Raw genomic sequence first — 19,432 nt, forward strand, 5'->3', positions numbered from 1 at the left:
ACTTCTCAGTTGTTGAGCTTGCAGTCAGATCTTTCTGGACTGGTTGTTCATATCTCCTTCCAGAGGAGGTAATAGATTACCTCTTCTTAATTTATTTTCTTGTTTATTTCTTTCTTTTTAAAAAAATTCTTTGGTGAAGATAGAGAAGAAGGCTTGAAACTTTAAGCAAGGAGTAAACTATATATATATATATATATATATATATATATATATATATATGAAGTATGACAAATGCATTGAGTTGGTGAAGGCACAATGATCAAAAATATAAATTGAAATAAATATATGAATGGTAATTCATTCATGTGTGAAATATTAAGTAAATGAGTGTATTTGGAGCCTTACTTGAAATAATGGAGTAGTCTGCAGCCTGTCTACTGGTGATGTCAACTTTATACCTCTCTGCTGGCTTCTCAGAAAATTTCTCTTGTAAACATGTGATGAAAAACTCAGTGCAAGGAGGATATAGTAGAACTAGCTACACTTAAGAATTAGTGAAATAAGGGGTACCTGGGTGGCTCAGTCAGTTAAGCGTCTGACTTCAGCTCAGGTCATGCTTTCACAGTTTGTGAGTTCAAGTCCCACGTCGGGTTCTGTGCTGACAGCTCAGAGCCTGGAGCCCTGCTTTGGATTCTGTGTCTCCCTCTGTCTCTGCTCCTCCCACGCTTGTGCTCTGTGTCTCTCTCTCTCAAAAATAAATAAACATTTAAAAAAAAGAATTAGTGAAATAATTGTTTTTCTACCTCTTTTTTGACAATTCTTAGCTTTAGACACATCTGCAGAAGATTGTGAATTCCAGCCTAATTTCCCTACCCTATCCAGCAGTCCTCTCTTGGGCTGCCTTTTTCTATTGCCTAGTCTTTTATGCTCAGGAAATCTCAACAAAACAATTTTGGAGGGTTAGTCTGGCATATAATCTATCATCTTGTGCATGCAAACCAAGTAATAATGACTTTAGGATTGTTTAGTGTTTTATCACTGCCTTTTGTTTTCTGCAGTCACATAGTGTCTATCATATTCTTGGCTCTATTCCTTGTCCCACGGTCTGTTCTCCTCTATTCCAAATTAACTTTTTTTTTTAATGTTTTATTTATTATTGAGAGAGAGACAGAGCATGAGTGGGGGAGGGGCAGAGAGAGAGGGAGACACAGAATCAGAAGCAGGCTCCAGGCTCTGAGCTGTCAGCCCAGAGCCCGACGCAGGGCTCGAACTCGTGAACCACGAGATCGTGACCTGAGCTGAAGTCGGACGCTTCACTGACTGAGCCACCCAGGCGCCCTCCAAATTAACTTTTGATGCCAACTACATTATAGCACTTACCACCTTTGACCGTTAGATCCTAAACGTTTCTGCCTTCAAATTGGGCCATTCATCCATCTGTCCATTTATTATACATCCATTCACCACATATGGTGAACAAGACATAATCTTTGCCTTCAGGAGGTCTATAGTCTAGAAGAGGGCTCGGACCAGGTAGGTGCAGTACACTGTGGTAATTGCCGCGGTAGGGCTCAAGTCCAGAGGGTTTTGGGGAAGATACAGCAGGAGCACCAAACTGAGTCTTGAGGAATTGGGAGTTCTTGAGAAAATGAAAAGCCAAGCTGAGGTCTGAAGCAGTTGTGGAAACTAACTAAGCAAGAAGCAGAGAAGGCACGTTCTGGGCACCAAAACCAACATTTGAAAATACCTGAGAGAGAAAAGTCTGTTTAAACACTGATTGGAAAAGTGGATAGAAAGGAAGAGGTGGGTTACTCTGGTGTCTGAAGGGTTCCTTTTCCTTACCGTGGTTCTGAGGGCAGAATTTTCAAGTCAGACAGACTAAGGTTTGAGTCTTTACTTGTGAGGCCTTTCCTCATCATCCTATTTAAAATGGCTGCCTTCTTGTCCATTCTCTAGTCCCCTTTGCCACTTTATTTTTCTCTATTTATCACCATACGATGTACTTTATATTTTACTTGTTTATTTGTTCATTGTTCATCCCTCTCCCAATTGTAAATTTAATGTGAATCATGATTCTTTTGACTATTTTATTCACCACTATAGCATCTGAAATAGTGTCCGCAGAAAGTAGTTGATCAGTAAATTTTTGTTGAACAAATAAACTCAGTTCCCCTCTATTACTTTGTTATATGACTTTTGGCAACTTAACCATTCAAAGCCTTGATTTTCTCATTGGTTAAATAGGAATAACCTCTAATGAGGAGGAAATGAAACAATTTATGTAAAATAGCCAGTATAATATGATTCTGCAATTCTCTGTGTGAAATCTTTGTGGACCAAATGTAGTTTGGAATTCAGAATTGTTCATATTTTAGGAAGATAGTAAGGAGCATATATTATACATTACATAGCAACACTTAACATCTAGTGAGCAGCCCAGAACCTAATAGTAACATTTCTGCAGCAACATATTCACACCTAAATGGGATAAATGAAAACCCTTCACATCCAATCAGGTCAAATTTTGCCTCTGAAAGAGTTCAGTCAGGTTTCTGCATCAAATTGGTTATAGAATAACTTTCGTTTTTCAGAGCTTTATGGATTTTGGAACATGGATATGTGATTGTGGACCTGTGCCTGACACACAGTAGGTGTTCTATAAATGTCCCCTTTCATTTTTTTTCTGTCACATAGTTTCTAAACATATCTGGGAGAATGGGTTCTACAAAGGCAGGAAGCATTCTCTGTTTTATTCACAAATATATCTCAAGTGCCCAGAACACTGTGACATAATTGGTGCTCAATAAATATTGCTGGTTAAACAAAGGAAATATCATGTTTGTGGAATAAAATGTTAATAATTATTATCAAAGTAGAAACATCCAATTTTAATTATTTTTATCATAAAGAAGACCGCAAAACAGATTTTTATTGATGTGTGATTATAAATAGATTTCTATAATCTTATACAATGTCTTCTCTCTTTTTTTTTTTTACTTCGTTCATTTAACAAGTGTTGAATACTGTCATTATTTTTTTTAAGTTTATTTATTTTGAGAGAGAGAGAGGAGCATGTGTGAGGGAGGGGCAGCGAGAGAGGGAGAGAGAGAGAATCCCAAGCAGGATCCGTGCTGTCAGCACAGAGCCCAAAGTGGGGCTCAATCTCATGAGCCATGAGATCATGACCTGAGTTGAAATCAAGAGTCAGGTGCTTAATCAACTGAGCCACCCGGGTGCCCCTGAATGCTATCATTATAAAAGGAGGGCTAAGGCTCATTTATTCCAGAAATATTTACTGAGAACCTATCCTGTATCAAGCACTATGATGGCTTATAGGTTCAGTAGTAAAATAAGATCAATCATGTCTCAGAACTTTAAGTCACCCTGCAGTTCTTTAGCTGCCAGTGAACAATTATGCCTTAGCTCTTTATCCTGTTGCTACTTCAGGCGACTCACACATGGGACACATCTAAAGTCATAAAGTACTCCACAGAAGATGTTTAAAATGTTACTGTATTCTAGTGAAAAGTCATGAAGTACTCCACAGAAGATGTTTAAAATGTTACTGTATTCTAGTGAAGGAAAATTAGTAAGTTTGGGGGAGAATGTTAACATTTAAAAGTATTAGTGTTCTCTGCTCCAGTCAGAGTATTTTATTTCTTCATACTCTTTAAAGACTCCGGGCTTAAATCTGTTAACACCTTTAGTTAGCTATGTCAGTAATCTTTAAAAGTATGCTCATCAGAATGAAAATTGGGTGTAACAAACATTTTTGAGGCCTATGATGTATATTATTATGAGGTTTTATCTTTCTTAGAGTGACACAGATGAGTTCTCTTTAGAATAGCCAAACTGAGTTAATTTGCATTGATGTTGAAACCATAGAGTACTTGTAATTGTTTTACATGCACTAAATTGTTGCTGTGATATTTGGTGAGGTCTGCATTATGTGACAATAGAACTCTTGGAATGCAGTGTGTATTAAATTGACCTTAGCTACGACATACTTGGGAAGAGTTTTGGAATTTCTTGGTGCACTTAAGAGTACTATAAAATTATTCTCACTCTCTCATTCTAGCTTCAGTGTATGCTCTGTCCTTCATCCATGATTGTTACGGGCTTTGCTACTTCTCTGTAGTTGGGATAAAATGCATCAAGGACATTCTCATGGCCAACTCTCCGTAGGCTGGAAAGAGGTTAAGGGACTGGTCTGTGGTCAAAAAAGAGAATGAAGCAATAACCTTTAACGGGATAAGCTATCCTTTGATACTGAGGAAATAGTCCACAGACAGTTCTTCTTAGTATTCTAATAAGTAAAAAATTAGAGATATTTCCTGAAGTTCTTCCTTGAAATTTACATTATAACACACTCTCTTGTTCACAGCATAAACAAATGTAAAAATTACTATGAAGTACTTGGAGTTACCAAAGATGCTGGTGATGAAGATTTGAAAAAAGCTTATAGAAAGCTTGCTTTGAAGTTTCATCCAGACAAAAACCATGCACCTGGAGCAACAGATGCTTTTAAAAGTAAAGTAAACCTTTTAAAGCAGTTTTACTAAGCTCTTTGTAGAATCCACTTTACAGTGTTGTAGAATGTTAAATTCTGCCTTTAGACTGGTTCATTTAGAAGCCAGCTTAAGCAAGTGTCCTCAAAATCCTTTAAAACTTTATTATTAATTTGTTATACCAAGAGCCAAACAAATACAGTGTGGTTCACAAGAGCAAAATGCCAGTTTGGGCAAAGTCCTAAGTAACTTTTCTAGATAATCATGCATGCTTTCTAGTTTACTACACTAGGGTGTGGTATACATAAGCTTCTAGTGTATTACCATCTGCTTCCAAGGGCACTGAAACAAAACATAGCTTTTGCGAGTTTTTAGGATAATAGAGACTGTCTAAAATTGGAAAATTGCTTGGAATTTCTGTTTGCCCAGTGTTGTTATATTTCTGTTAACTGGCCAATTTTTGCATTTTTTTGTATGTGGTTCTAACTATGGTGATTTTTTTTTTCTTTTTAAGAATTAGTTTCTTGGGGCACCTGGCTGGCTCAGTTGGTGGAGTATGCAACTCTTGATCTTGGGGTCATGAATCTGAGCCCCACGTTGGGCATAGAGCTTACTTTAAAAAAAAAGTCCTTTTCCTTTTGCTACTCATTCTTCCTCATTTTCTTAATATTATTTCAAGGCTTTTTGTTGTCGTTGTTGCCAGTTTCATGAATGAATGTCACCTCATTTTATAATTTCGTATTTTGTTACATGCAATTTGTTCATAGTAGTTAACTTCTAATTCATAGGAAAATGCTTAAATTTGTCATTGCTCCCAGGAGCCTGGTGGCTTGGTCGGTTAAGTGTCTGACTTCAGCTCAGGTCATGATTTTGCGGTTTGTGGGTTTGAGCCCCATGTCGGGCTCTGTGATGACAGCTCAGAGCCTGGAGCCTGCTTTGGATTCTGTATCTCCCTCTCTCTCTGCCCTTCCCTTGCTTGTGCTCTGCCTCTCTCTCTCTCTCTCTCTCAAAAATAAACAAACATAAAACATTTTTTTTAAAAACTTGTGATTGTTCTTCTTGAGAATTTGGCATTTTTACAGTCAGCATATCATGTTTGCAGTGAAATGCTGGGGTCTTGCAATGACAGGATGGAGACACTAATTTTTAAAATGCTCCTAAAACATAGATGATTCCATTGGTCTTTCACAAAATACTGTTGATATTATTTACAGTTTTATTTCTTGAAGGAAGTTGCCAAGTCCAGTGTATTTTGGCAATTATTAATATATTCCAATAAAAGCAGCTGCCAAAGTGGTGCCGGTAGAAGTAAAATATCCCTGTGACAGTGAGCACCTTCTCTGTTTTCTTCAGTTAAAAGTGGCATCTTGAAAATAGAGAAAATGTTTCTTTACTCCAAAGCACTAACTTTAGCACATAATGTGGAAAAAAGATAATTTTTTTCCACATTATGAATTAAAATCATTTAATTTAAAATTGTTGTTGTTGTTGTTGTTGTTGTTTTCAGTTTTATTTAAGTAATCTCTACACCCAACATGGGGCTCAAACTCATGACCCTGAGATCAAGAGTCGCACAGTCTTCGAACTGAGCCAGCCAAGCACCCCAAATTGTTGGTGCTTTTAAGTAGTGAAAAATATCTTGGCAGTGAGTTATTTGCATGTTTGTGATCTGCTAAGTGATTCCAGTTTTAATTCTTCATTAATATTAAAAATGTTAAACTGCTCGTTCCTCTCACTTCATATTGAAGTCGTGTTAGCATTATTAGTCTTGAAATAACAGTGAGTGGATCTACCAATATTTTTACATGTTATGTTACATTTCGAAGAGGTGAGCAGCATAAACGTCACTCCAGCTAGACATTCGGAAGGAACTTGACAAAGGTGATTATACTTTGATGTGGTACATTTCAGAGTCTAAAGCTCCGCTTTGCAAACTAGAAACTTAATATTTATCAACATGCTGGGAGGTGGTTCCTCTCTAGAGGAGAGGCTCACATTATTCAGTACACAGGAGGTTATATGTAAATCAGAATGCCAATTTATTAATCCCAAAGAGGATCAGAATAGGGAATTGGTTGATGAGCGCGTTTTTCATTGAGTGGGTGGAAAACTAGGTTGTAATTCACAGATGCTTGGTGTGCAGAGGTAGTTAATTAGAAGACATTACGGCTAGTGTCATCATACAGAAATCATTTATTCAGCACCCAGGATCTTTTCATTATCTTCTGAATCCTCTTACTTTATTTTATTTTAAGTTTATTTATTTATTTTGAGAGAGAGAGCAGGGGAGGGGCAGGGAGAGAGAGGGAGAGAGAGAATCTCAAGCAGTCTCTGCACTGTCAACACGGAGCCCAACGAAAGGCTCGATCTCATGGCCTGAGCCAAAACCAAGAGTCGGTCACTTAACAGACTGAGCCACATAGGCGCCCCTCATTTTATTTTATTTTTAACCAATTGATCCTAACTTCTGTTTTTGGAATACTAAGTTGTTTGTTTTAAGCAAATATTATAGTTTTTTCTTTTGTATGAAAGGTAAGTATAGATTGATCACGCTGTAACTGCCGAAAGACATTTTACAGAAGATGGACACCATTTGCTTTTTATTTCCTTCAAGAATAAAAAAGAGGAGGTAATCAGTTTAGGGAATTAAATTAGAGAGAAGAGATATTTTCATTTGTGTGGGTCTTTTGTTTTGTTTTGTTTTTTAAATAAGCTCAATGCCCAATGTGGGGCTTGAACTCACGATCAAGAGTCACACACTTTACTGGGTGAGCCAGCCAGGTACCCCTTCATTTGTGTGTTTTGTAAAGCTTTAAAAATAAAAGATAGGTTGCTATCAAGGAGGATAGACTAAACGAACTCTTAAGTTCTTTACAGTTAGGATTGTAACTGAAGTTTCTCAAAGCGGGGAATATTTTGTTTACATCTAGAGAGTAAATTGCACAGTATATATGAACATACTTGAAAAAAATATTTGAATGAAATGGATCCCTTTCCTTCTGTCTGATGTGGATGTCTTCAAAATATACCCCGTCTACTCTATCTTCAAAGACTCCCAAGTATTTCAGAGACCCATTTGAACAATACCTATACTGTATATATAGTTATACACCCTGACCAAGTAGAGTTTATTCCAAGAATGCAAGGCTGATATTTGCAAAATCAGTCAGTGTGACCCACTATATTAATAGGCTAAAGAAGAAAAATCTCATGATTGCATCAACCAGTGTGGGAAAAGCATTTGAAACATTTCACCACTCATTTGTGATAACAATTAACAGAAAAAAAGCCCTGACAGAATAAACAGGAATAGAAAGGCATTGCGTCCAATTGATACAAGAGCAACTACAGAAAACACTATACTTAATGGTAAAAGACTGAATGTTCCCCCCCAAGATTGAGAACAAAGCTAGAATGTTTCCTTTCACCACACTTATTCAGTGTAGTGTTGGAAATTCTAGTTAGTGCATTAAGGTGAGAAAATAAAAGAGAGAAATATTGGAAAGAGATAAAACTGTCCCTGTTTACAAATGATCTAATTATAAAAAATCTCAAGATTGTACCTCACCCCCAAATTTGTAGAATCAATATATATATTCTGCAAGATTTTAGGATACAAAAAGCAATTTTTCTCTTTAGAAATATTTGGTACATTTCAGTATACTAGCAGTGAATATATAGATACAAATTAAAAACTCATTAAATTAGTAATCAGAAACTCCCAAAAAGAAATCAGATGCCTTTCCTGGAGAATCCTACAGAACTTTTAAAGAAAAATTTAAACTAATTCTACGGTCTCTTCCTGAAAATAGAATCAATGTGATCAAACACATACACACAAGAAATACTTAGGTGTAAATTTAACAAACCTTTTACAGGATTTTTATGCTGAATGCTATTTAATACTAGTGAAAGAAATCAGAGAAGATGTAAATAAATGGAACAATATATCATGTTCATGGATTGGAAGACAGCATAGTAAAGATGTCAGGTGTCATCAAATTGATATGCACATTTAACACAGTTCCTGTCAAAATCCTAGGAAGCCTTTTTTTTTTCTTTTTTTTTTGTAGATTAAAGTAAGTTTGCTCTAGAACTCATATGGAAAGATAAAGAACCTGAATAAATAAGAACAATTTACTAAAAGAACGGAGTGGAGTCATCAGTTTATCTAATTTCAGGGCTAACTTTATAGCTACAGTGATCAAAAGAGTGTGGTATTGGTAGAGGGATAGACAAATAGATTAGTGGAACAGCATAGGAAGCCCCGATATTGACCCATACAAATATACCTAATTGGCTTTTGACACAGGTGCAAAAACAATTTAACAGAGGAAGGATAGACTTTTTAGCAAATGGTTTTGGAGCAATTAGATATTCATAGTTGAAAAGAGTTAACTTTGACCTAAATCTTATACTTTTTACAAGAATGAACTTGAAATAAATCATAAACTATAAAACGCTTTTTAACTCTTAGCAAAAATCATGGGAGCAAATCTTTAGGATCTTAGGCTAGACAATAATTTCTTATACTTAACACCAAAAGCACAGCTTATAAAAGGAAAAGTTGATAATTTGGATTTCATAATTTTTTTTTTTTTGAAGTTTGCTCTGTAGAGACCTTATGAAGGATGAAAAGACAAATACCAGGATGGGAGAAAATATTTGCCAAACACATATCTGGAAAAGACTACTATCTAAAATATATAAAGAACTCCTCAGACTCAAAAATTTAAAAACAGACAATTCAATAAAGAAAATGAGTAAAAGACATTTCACTGAAGATGACAAATGGAAAGATACAAATGGAAAATAAGCAATGAAAAGATATTTAACATCATTCATTAGCCTTTAGAGATAGTGTAAAGTAAAACCAAATGAGATATCACTGATGACTAAAATAAAAAATAGTGACGGGGTGCCTCAGTGGCTCAGTTGGTTAAGCGTCCAACTTCAGCTCAGGTCATGATCTCATGAGTTCGTGAGTTCAAGCCCCGCGTCTGGCTCTGTGATGACAGCTCTGAGCCTGGAGGCTACTTCAGATTCTGTGTCTCCCTCTCTCTCTGCGCTTCCCCCATTCGCTCTCTCTTTCTCTCCCTCTCTCAAAAATAAATAAAACGTTAAAGAAATTTAAAAAAAAAAGTGACAACATCTTTGGTGTTAGATGTGGATGTGGAGAAACTGGATCACTCATACATGGTGGATGGGATGTAACATGACACAGTCATTCTGTAAAATGGTTAGTTTGGCAGGTTCTCAAAAAACTAAATATTCAGCTACCATTCAACCCAGCAGTTGCGTTCCTGGACATTTATCCTAGAGAAATGAAAGTTTATGTTCACACGTAAACCTGTACATGGATGTAAATAGCAGTTTTATTCATAATACCAAAAACTAGAAACAACCCATTCAGTGGGTGAATGACGAAACAAACAGTGGTACATCCATACCATGAAGTACTACTCATCAATGAGACAGAATGAACTGTAGTAGTCCCTTCTTACCTGCAGGGGTTATGTTCCAAGACCCCCAGTGGACTTTTGAAACCACAGATAGTACTGAACCCTATATACACTGTGTTTTTTTTTTTCTATACATACATACCTGTGATAAAGTGTAATTTTATAAATTAGGCACAGTAAGATATTAACAACAATAACAATAAAATACAATTTTAACAACATACTATAATGAAAGTTACGTAAATGTGGTGTCTCTCTCTCTCTAAATATCTTATTGTACTACGTTAACCCTTGTTGTGATGATGTGAGATGATGAAATGCCTACGTGATAAGATGAAGTGAGATGAGTGAGGTAGGCATAGTGATGCAGCATCCAGGCTACTATTGACATCTGATGATAAGTCAGAAGGAGGATCATCTGCTTCCACACCATGGTTGATTAAGGGTAACTGAAACCATGGATTGGAGGTAAAGGAGAGACTATGGTTTTGGCTTACCTAACAACCTGGATTGATCGCCAAAGAATTATGCTAATTGAGAAAAGCCGATCCCAAATGGTTTCATTCCATTTACATGCTGTATTATTTTTCTTATATAATATTCCTGAAATGCCAAAATACAGAACTAGAGACTAGATTAGTGGTCGTTAGGGATTAAAGCGGATGGAAGGGAAGGAAATGGGTGTGGTTTTACAAGGGCAATGAGAGGATAGTAGTGGAAATGTCCGATATCCTGATTATATCAGTGTCAATATCCTATTTGTGATAATTTTAATTTTACAAGATACTGCTATTGGAGAAATTCGGTAGCAGGTACAGAGGATCTCTCTGTATTATTTCTTACAACTTCATGTAAGTTTAAAGTTACCTCAGAATGAAAGTTTGATAAGGGGTGCCTGGGTGGCTCAGTCAGTTAAACATCTGACTTCGGCTCAAGTCATAATCTCACGGTTCATGAGTCCAAGCCCCACTTCGGGTGAGCTCTTGTCCCACTTTGGGTGAGCAGGAGCCCTACTTTGGGTTAGCCCCACTTCTCTCTCTCTCTCTCTCTCTCTCTGGCCCTCATGGGATATTCTCTCTCTCTCTCTCTGTCTCTCTCCCTCCCTCTCCCCCTCCACTGCCTCTCTCTCTCTCTCTCTCTCTCTCTCTCTCTCTGCCTCTCATGGGATTCTCTTTCTCTCTCTGCCCCTTATGGGATTCTCTTTCTCTCTCTCCCTCTCTCTCTGCCCCTCACTCACTTGAGCCCTCTTTCTCTCTCTAAGAAAAACATAAAAGAATAAAAGTTAAATTAAAGAGAAGGGAATATGGTGGAAGGTACCTTTGGTGAAGTAAGTGAGACTGGGGTAGAAATGTATTTTGTACAGCTTTTGAATGCCAAAATAAATTTGGGGCTTAATTTTTTAGGTAATAAGGAACTGAAAAAAAATTTGTATTATGGGTATAGAACAAAGTAAATGAATAGAAAATTAGAATAGATAAATTGTCTTACATATACAATTATGGGTTATAACAGTATTTCACATAGATTTTCTAAAATAGCTTGCTGTTTGGAAATTACTTTTTTAAAAAACAAAACCTGTTTTAAAATAGGATTGAGATGCCAATATATCAATGATGTAAAAAGTAACAGCATTATGAAATTACTTGGAATAGTCTATTTGTATATAGACTGATATTATTGGAAGTACAACTGATATTACTGGAAGTACAACTTTGGCAGATATTGATAGATATGCTTCTCTTTTAGGTATGGTTTAATACCTTGGTGTTATTTGTAAGTACATTGTTTGGATCTCTGATCATGCTTTCCCGTTCGAGCAACATTATAAATCGTGGCTATATTTCTGAGTCATAGATCTATTTGAGAATCTAAAGAAAGGTTTGGACTATCTCCTTAGATAAATGGACCATCAAACTAATTTTTCATATACTGGGATTCACAGAGCACCTGCAAGCTATCTCTGAATCCCAGGTTTTAGTTTTAGAATCTCTATAGGAAGAAAAGTTCCAGAGTATATGTGTATAATTAATTTCAGTGTGATATCTAATCATGCAAAAATAACTATCTAATGAGCATCTATTTGCTTGCACAGTACCTATGGCAGCTGCCACATGGGATCCAAAAAGTGTTTTTAAAATACCCCATATTGTGAAAGGCTTACAATCAACTTTAAGAAGCAAGCTGTATTTATGAAATGATTATTAGAAGTGTCAGAATGAGAATAGGGTAATTCCTCCTTGGATCAAAGCATTACAGCTTTTGTAAATTACCTCAAAAAGACATTTTTGTAACCAACATACCATTGCCTCTTTTGGACATGGGAGTATGAGAAGGGAAATAGAATTCTTTATAAATAAATACCACAAACTTAGTGAAGTGAGATAGGAACACTAGAGACCATCTGGATCCATTCAGAAGCAAATTCAGATTTTACAAGTGCACCATGGGGATACTGCAGTGAAAACATAGACATTGTCCATACCCTCATGGAGTTTCCAGTTTTAAGAGGAATAAATTGTTCATGAATAGAATGAAAAATAGCACATTGTGGGCTGGCATGTGCAACGGTGTAGGTTGCATAGAGTATACTTACTGCGCCAACAAACATTTTGACCTTGAACAAGTTTCTTAACCTTTTTGAGGCTCAGGAGGCTCATCTGTAATTTAGGGATAATAATGAATAATGTAATAAGATACTGTGTTCAAAGCCTGGCAGTTGGTCACTGTTACTATTATTGGTTTGAGTAGCTTTAATGAATGACTAAATTAGGATATTCAAAAGGAAGAAGTAGGATATTAGGGGATGGACCACAGTAGTAAGAAAGCAGGATGTACATTCCTTTATATGCAAGATAGTAAGGAGATTTACCATCTCATAAAAATTTGATTGGGAGGTAATAATATGTGTAATGGCAGGCAATGTATAAGTCTTTTTAAAAAATGTATATGAAAATAAATTATTAACTGTTTTACTATTTCTTGATTAGCCTTAAGTAGGATTTGTTGGTTTTTTTTGTTTTTGTTTCTTGTGTGTATATGTGGGTTTTTTTTGTTGTTGTTTGTTTGTTTGTTTTTTTTTTGGTTAACATGGCAGTAGCTTTTATATGGGGAAGTCTTTTATAGTGTAAAAACTTTGCTTACCAACTTTTACTCTTACCTTTTCAGAGATTGGAAATGCTTATGCTGTTTTAAGCAATCCAGAAAAACGAAAACAATATGACCTCACGGGCAGTGAAGAACAAGCATGTAATCACCAGAACAATGGTAGATTTAATTTCCATAGAGGTTGTGAAGCTGATATAACTCCAGAAGACTTGTTTAATATATTCTTTGGTGGTGGATTTCCTTCAGGTATTTTAATGTTAGTTATAAATATTATATTAATGAAGCTAGAGATTCTCACCTCCAATTAGGCTATGTAGAGATTTATCTACTTTCTCCACTACATTTCTTACAGTATTATGATCCTCCGATGATTTTTCATGAAGGTAGAAAAAAATGTTAGACTTACTACCTTCAATGTAAGTCTGACTTTTTTCTAGAACATGTTTTAATTTTTTTAAGAAAGAAATGAGTACAGTTATTCTCTATTTTATATAAAGCTGAAGAAAGGATGTATAAGTAGGAGATCCATTGGCAGTGTCTTAATTAAGTGCTATTACAATTACAGGAGGTATCATATACCCTAGATGACAATTTGACATTGGTTCTCTGAAGATCTTTGTAGATATTTCATTCATCACATTATAAATTGCTAATTTGGACATATGTAGAGGTACTTTTCATTGAAATATTAAAATGTTTGATTCATAGGTTATATATAAAGTAAGTGGGTTTTTAAAATTATTTAAGATAGAAATAATTGGTTGAATTAGGCTATCAAAGTAAAATATTGTAGAGGTACTACTAAATGAATAGATTTTATAGTACCAGCATAAGTTGTATTGAATGCTACTTTATTTACTATGAGTTGTGTGAGAATTAATGTTCTCTGAGTGTATAGCTCCTGTAAGGTAGTTAAAATTATAGCTCCAGTAATGTTGACATCATTTATTTAAGGTACTAAGTTAAACATTCGATTCAAAATTAGGAGAATCTTCATGAATGTAGCAGTATAATTTGGCCTGATGGCCCTGCCTGAATATTATTGAGAAAGATTGTGGTCATTGACAGGGCATTTTGTAAAGCATCCTTGAAGGAAAGAGAATGTGTAAATGCAAATTAATGAATGAAAATACAACATGTATTTTGACATATTATGACATATAATTACTTCTCACAGAAAAGCTATCCAGACTAGTAATTTTGATGGTAAATATGTAGGAACAATCAAGAATCTTTCGGGTTAATAGTCAAGTTTCAGATAGTTGAGTTACAGTTCTTTTGCTTGTTATGACATAATTTACTTTGTCAGAGGTAGCTCTTTCTGATTGGTCACCTTATTTGAAAACAACCTGATTGTCTATCAGCAGGAGAATACTTGAATAAATTGTGGTTCACCTCTACCATATTCTATTATACAGCTGTTTGGTTTTTTTGTTTTTAATAAGTTATAGCACTGTCTTGATTTCTAGAGGTATTTGTGATTCATTGATAAATGCAGAAAGCAGAGTTTGAAAGTAAGACCCAAGATTTGTAAAAACAACCAGCCACAACAAAGTCCTCTATGGATGCAATATTAGGGAGGACTCTTATTTAGGTGTTCATAAAGAACTTCCATCTCCAAGGAAGCAAAGTCTGGGAAGAATCATTGCTGTTTCTATCCACCCTTTACTCACAGGAGGAAAGGGCAATAAGCATTCACTACTCAAGCATGTATTATTTTAGTAACTTTTAAAAATTAAATAAAAATGTAAAAAATATATCATTTTTCTGATCACGGTTTCTCTCCTTAGTTTTACCTTGCTTTTAATTTTTTAGGTAGCGTACATTCATTTTCAAATGGACGAGCTGGTTATAGCCATCAACATCAGCATCGACATAGTGGACATGAAAGAGAAGAAGAAAGAGGAGATGTATGTTTATGATATGATTAGAAATCTTCAAAATGGCACATTTCAGTTCAGGAAAAGCAATTAGGGTTGTCTGAAAATAGGGCAAGTTGTTTTAAAAGGAAGCAATGAGTTTTCCCTTACCAGAGGTATTCAATAGAGACTAGACAGTCCTTTAGGGATATTGCGGGAGCAGTGGTAGAAGTCAAGGTAAGAGGGTGGTGGGCAAAATGATACCTTGGAGTTTGGTGTTCTATGATTCTGATGAAGATACCCCTGCAGAGTGCATGCTTTGAGGAAAGCTTCTCGTTGTTGGTCCTAAAGAATTTAGAATTAATACTGAAAAACTTAAGTTAGAAGTTACTTTCCTTGTTCTAATACAGTTATACCCAATTGCATATAGCACTTAAATTACATGAAGTAGAAAGGTAAATAGAAAGAACGCTGGACTAGAAATCAAAAGGCATGGGCCCCAGCTCTGACACTCGTCTGCTTCATGTACCACTCTGACATTCAAGGGAAAAATAGTTTTGTAAGAGAGAGAACTTCTTCATCTGTTACATGAGATCAGTTTATATCAGTGTTTTCCAAATCAGGATATCTACAGATCTACATATCTGCATATCTCCACCTGGAAAGTGGTGTTTTTAACAATCACTCCAGGAAGCTGGTATGATCAGGCAGATTTGAAAGCACCGAGCCAGATGATGTCAAATGTCCTTTCTGCCTCTAAAAATATATGACAACTGTTGGATTATTGACAACTACAGTTATATTACAATTTGTTGTTTTTTGATGATTTTTTTATAGGGAGGTTTTTCTGTGTTTATCCAGCTGATGCCCATTATTGTATTGATCCTCGTGTCATTATTAAGCCAATTGATGGTCTCTAATCCTCCTTATTCCTTATATCCCAGATCGTAAGTAGCTAAGTGAAGTTTTACACACACACAAAAAATGTTGTTTCTTATCTAGCTTCCTTTAAAGGGCCTTGTGCTCTCTTCAGCTTTTAAGTAATTTTCTATTACTACAAGTGTACCAGATTTTACAATTTCTAATTTAAAAAAATCGTTGCTCAAGTGATAAATTTGTATTATCTTGTTAGTTTACATTTCTGTTCTACTGTGGCTAAAGACAGACGTACTGTATTTGAGCTTAATAGCAATTTATGTAATAGGTAATATGTTGAGATCAAAGACAAAAAATAGTTTGAAAGACAAAAGTAGAATTATAATTGATGTTACATAGATTTGTATCATTGAGGGGTAAACCACTTCACTCTTTTGTTTGTGAAATGTTAATTAAATAAAAGCAAATATTACTTTTTTGGTATAGGAGGTATTTTTCCACAATGTACTTTATATAAGATCAGGACATAAAGGAAATGTAATGCAGCATCCATTCTAGAAAACTTTACTGTAATACAGTGAACATACAAGAAACTTGATAAAATCATATTGCCAGTGATTTTACAGTATTAAAAAAAGATTGGTGTAAAAATAAGAAATAACTTTTTCTTTCTTCTAAATAAGATTTTAATTAACTAAAAATTGAAAGAACTTATAAGAACATATATTAAAATAGGATTACTTTTTTATTACATGAATGGTGGTTTTAGGCAATTTGAAATAATGTAAACAAATGATTACTAATATTAACTTTTTAATTATTTTTAGTTGTTTTGTTAACTTGGTTTGTAGTAGCAGGATCAGAATGTACAATTTTAATTAAAAAAATAATGATCAAGCATTTCTTTTGCAGTGGATCAGGGCAAACTATTAAAATGCAGACAGAAAACTTGGGTGTCGTTTATTATGTCAACAAGGACTTTAAAAATGAATATAAAGGAATGTTATTACAAAAAGTAGAAAAGAGTGTGGAAGAAGATTATGTGACTAATATTCGAAATAATTGCTGGAAAGAAAGACAACAAAGTAAGTTTATGAAATGTTTAACATTTAAAAACTTATTCAGAGTCTTTGGAATTGATTATTGTAGATTTCCCTACTCCAGAAATGTTCTAGAATTGCCTGGCACGTAATTGGAGCTCAGTACTTGAATACGACAATACATTTTAATGTACATGTGGCCTTATGATAGTGTAAACACATAGTTTACATAGAAAACACTTAATAAATGGTATGTATTGTTATCAGTAAATATTTGGTTGAATAAGTGAATAATTCCAAATTTCATTGTATTTAAGATGTTGTCAATTGTAACATGCATCATTATTTTATGTATCACTATAAAAGAAAAAAATTCTGGCACATTTGTTATGTCATCGATTTTAATATGCATCCAGTTTCAGAGTGAAGTTTGAAACTCTTCATTAATTTAGCTTAAGCATTTAACACTTAATGTATAATGAGGTTTTTTTGTTTTTTTTTTTAATTTTTTTTTTTTTTAACGTTTATTTATTTTTGAGACAGAGAGAGACAGAGCATGAACGGGGGAGGGTCACAGAGAGAGGGAGACACAGAATCTGAAACAGGCTCCAGGCTCTGAGCTGTCCGCACAGAGCCCGACGCGGGGCTCGAACTCACGGACCGCGAGATCGTGACCTGAGCCGAAGTCGGACGCTTAACCGACCAAGCCACCCAGGCGCCCCAATGTATAATGAGTTTTGTTGACATTTTGTTTTATTCTGTACGTGAAGTCCTTGGGAACACTTAATCAATTTGTTTAGCCTTTTCCAGCCTCAGCTTCCTTAATTTAAGAAGCAGTTCCACCCATAAAAAGCTTGACTGTAAGAATTTGCAGAGATGGTGCATGTGAATCTAGTATTGTTATGGTTATTGTTTTTCTGACTGTTCCATATAATAATGTAGACCATATAAAGTAGACTTTGGGGTTAAACAGACTAAAGTTGAATCCCAGCTCTGTAGTTTTTAGCTGAGTGATTAGGGCCAAATATTCTAACCTTCATGAATTTCCTCCCTCAGGTGTGAAATGGGTGATGCTGACTAGTGGAAAGAGGAACTAAGTGTCATTTATATAATACTTGGTTTCAGTCACTGTCCCAAGCACTTTATATATATTATTTAATTTCCACAGCACCACTGTGAAGTTATTATACCCATTTTATATATGACGAAGCTGAGACACAGAGAGATTTAGTAACTTGCCCAAGGTCATAGAGGTAGTCTGTGATTCAAACCAGTCAGTCCAGGCACTGTGCTCCGTAATCTTCTCAATAATGCCCAACTTTATGGGTTTGTCATAAAAATTAAATCGACAATAAAGTGTTTCACATGGAGTAAATGCCCAGAAAAATGGTAGCAGTTATCATCGTCTTCCATCCAGTAGGGAAGAGTCGATAAAACATAACCTTTGTATACTTCCAAGAAAGTTCTCGTCTCTGACTTTGGAGTCCTCATCTATATAGTGGCAGTTAGAAGAGAAACTGGAAGTTAGAAACCTTCTTGGTTTCCAAGTCTGAGTCTGTGAAATCCATCTTGTCTCAATGTGGAGAAGGTTATACTAGACTATTGGTTTTCAACTGGAAATGATTTGCCCCTGCTTCACAATATGTTTGGTAATGTCTGGAAACTTTGTGTGTGTCACTATGGGGTGGGGGTGGGAGAGATTGCTGCTGGCATCCAACAGACTGAGGCCGTGGTCTGCTAAACATCCTGCAGTGCAGGGGACAGCCCCCACAACAGAGTTCTCTGGCCCAAAATATCGATATCACTGAGGCTGAGAAACTCCATTAGCGGAAGGTCTTAAGGACAGAGCACACCAAATATTATTTACTTCATTTTATTTCACTTTTTGGTCTCTAGTGCCTTGCACAATCCTTGGCATATCTTGGCATATCGTAAACTTTTGATGGATATATGAATAACTGGATGAAAGATTAATGAATTCATAAGAATGAATGTACGAAAGACCTGCGTATTTTGTGTTAAAAGAACGACTAGCACGTTAGATCTATCACCTTTCAAATACGAATTCTAATCTTCAACCACATATGGGTGATTTGGGGATTATGCATACTTAAATTCTGTTACCTTAAATAATTGGGAAATTGGCTGAATAAATAGAAAGAAGGAAGGAAAAGATATTCATGTTTGTGGAAGATAGTGTAATGTTATGGTAAGAGTGAAGGCTCAGAGACTGCCTTGCAAGATAAGATCCTGGCTCCACCAATATGTGACCTAGACCAAGTTACTTAACCTCTCTAAATCGTAATTATCTCATCATTAAAATGTGGACCATAACAGATAATATATGTTACACTTAACATAATATCTTGCATCTGTAAGTGTTCAATAGTATTACTTATGGTATTTATAATCATTTTTTATTCTATCCATACTATGAACCAAGTGTTTTTGCTTGGCATACTTTAGTTTAATCTTTTAGTAATCTGGCAGGATTGGTATTAATGTTCACAGACTTTGAATCTGTTCTGTTTACCAAGTTGTCTGCAGCTATATTGTACACAGTTAACATGTGTGTCTTTTAAAGTTACTATCGGAAGGAAATTTTAACTAAAATCTGATTTTAGTAAGTCATTATTTACAAA

At 35.3% G+C, this 19,432-nt stretch overlaps 1 protein-coding gene across 3 annotated transcripts in view; it reads left to right on the forward strand.

Moving 5' to 3' along the window:
- The window catches only part of DNAJB14 (DnaJ heat shock protein family (Hsp40) member B14), a 46,493-nt gene that overhangs the window by 20,067 nt on the left and 6,994 nt on the right, over window positions 1–19,432 (forward strand). The window contains exons 3-8 of one of the 3 annotated variants that reach the window (XM_058721815.1): window positions 2,532–2,587; window positions 4,325–4,470; window positions 13,076–13,261; window positions 14,831–14,925; window positions 15,712–15,821; window positions 16,663–16,835. In XM_058721815.1, the coding sequence (XP_058577798.1) occupies window positions 2,532–2,587; window positions 4,325–4,470; window positions 13,076–13,261; window positions 14,831–14,925; window positions 15,712–15,821; window positions 16,663–16,835 (766 nt within the window). Of the gene's footprint in view, window positions 1–2,531; window positions 2,588–4,324; window positions 4,471–13,075; window positions 13,262–14,830; window positions 14,926–15,711; window positions 15,822–16,662; window positions 16,836–19,432 lie in introns of those variants that run through there. The other 2 variants (XM_058721814.1, XM_058721816.1) reach the window with 2 other exon arrangements.

Source organism: Neofelis nebulosa, chromosome 3, assembly GCF_028018385.1.
Source record: "Neofelis nebulosa isolate mNeoNeb1 chromosome 3, mNeoNeb1.pri, whole genome shotgun sequence".
Taxonomy (NCBI): domain Eukaryota; kingdom Metazoa; phylum Chordata; class Mammalia; order Carnivora; family Felidae; genus Neofelis; species Neofelis nebulosa.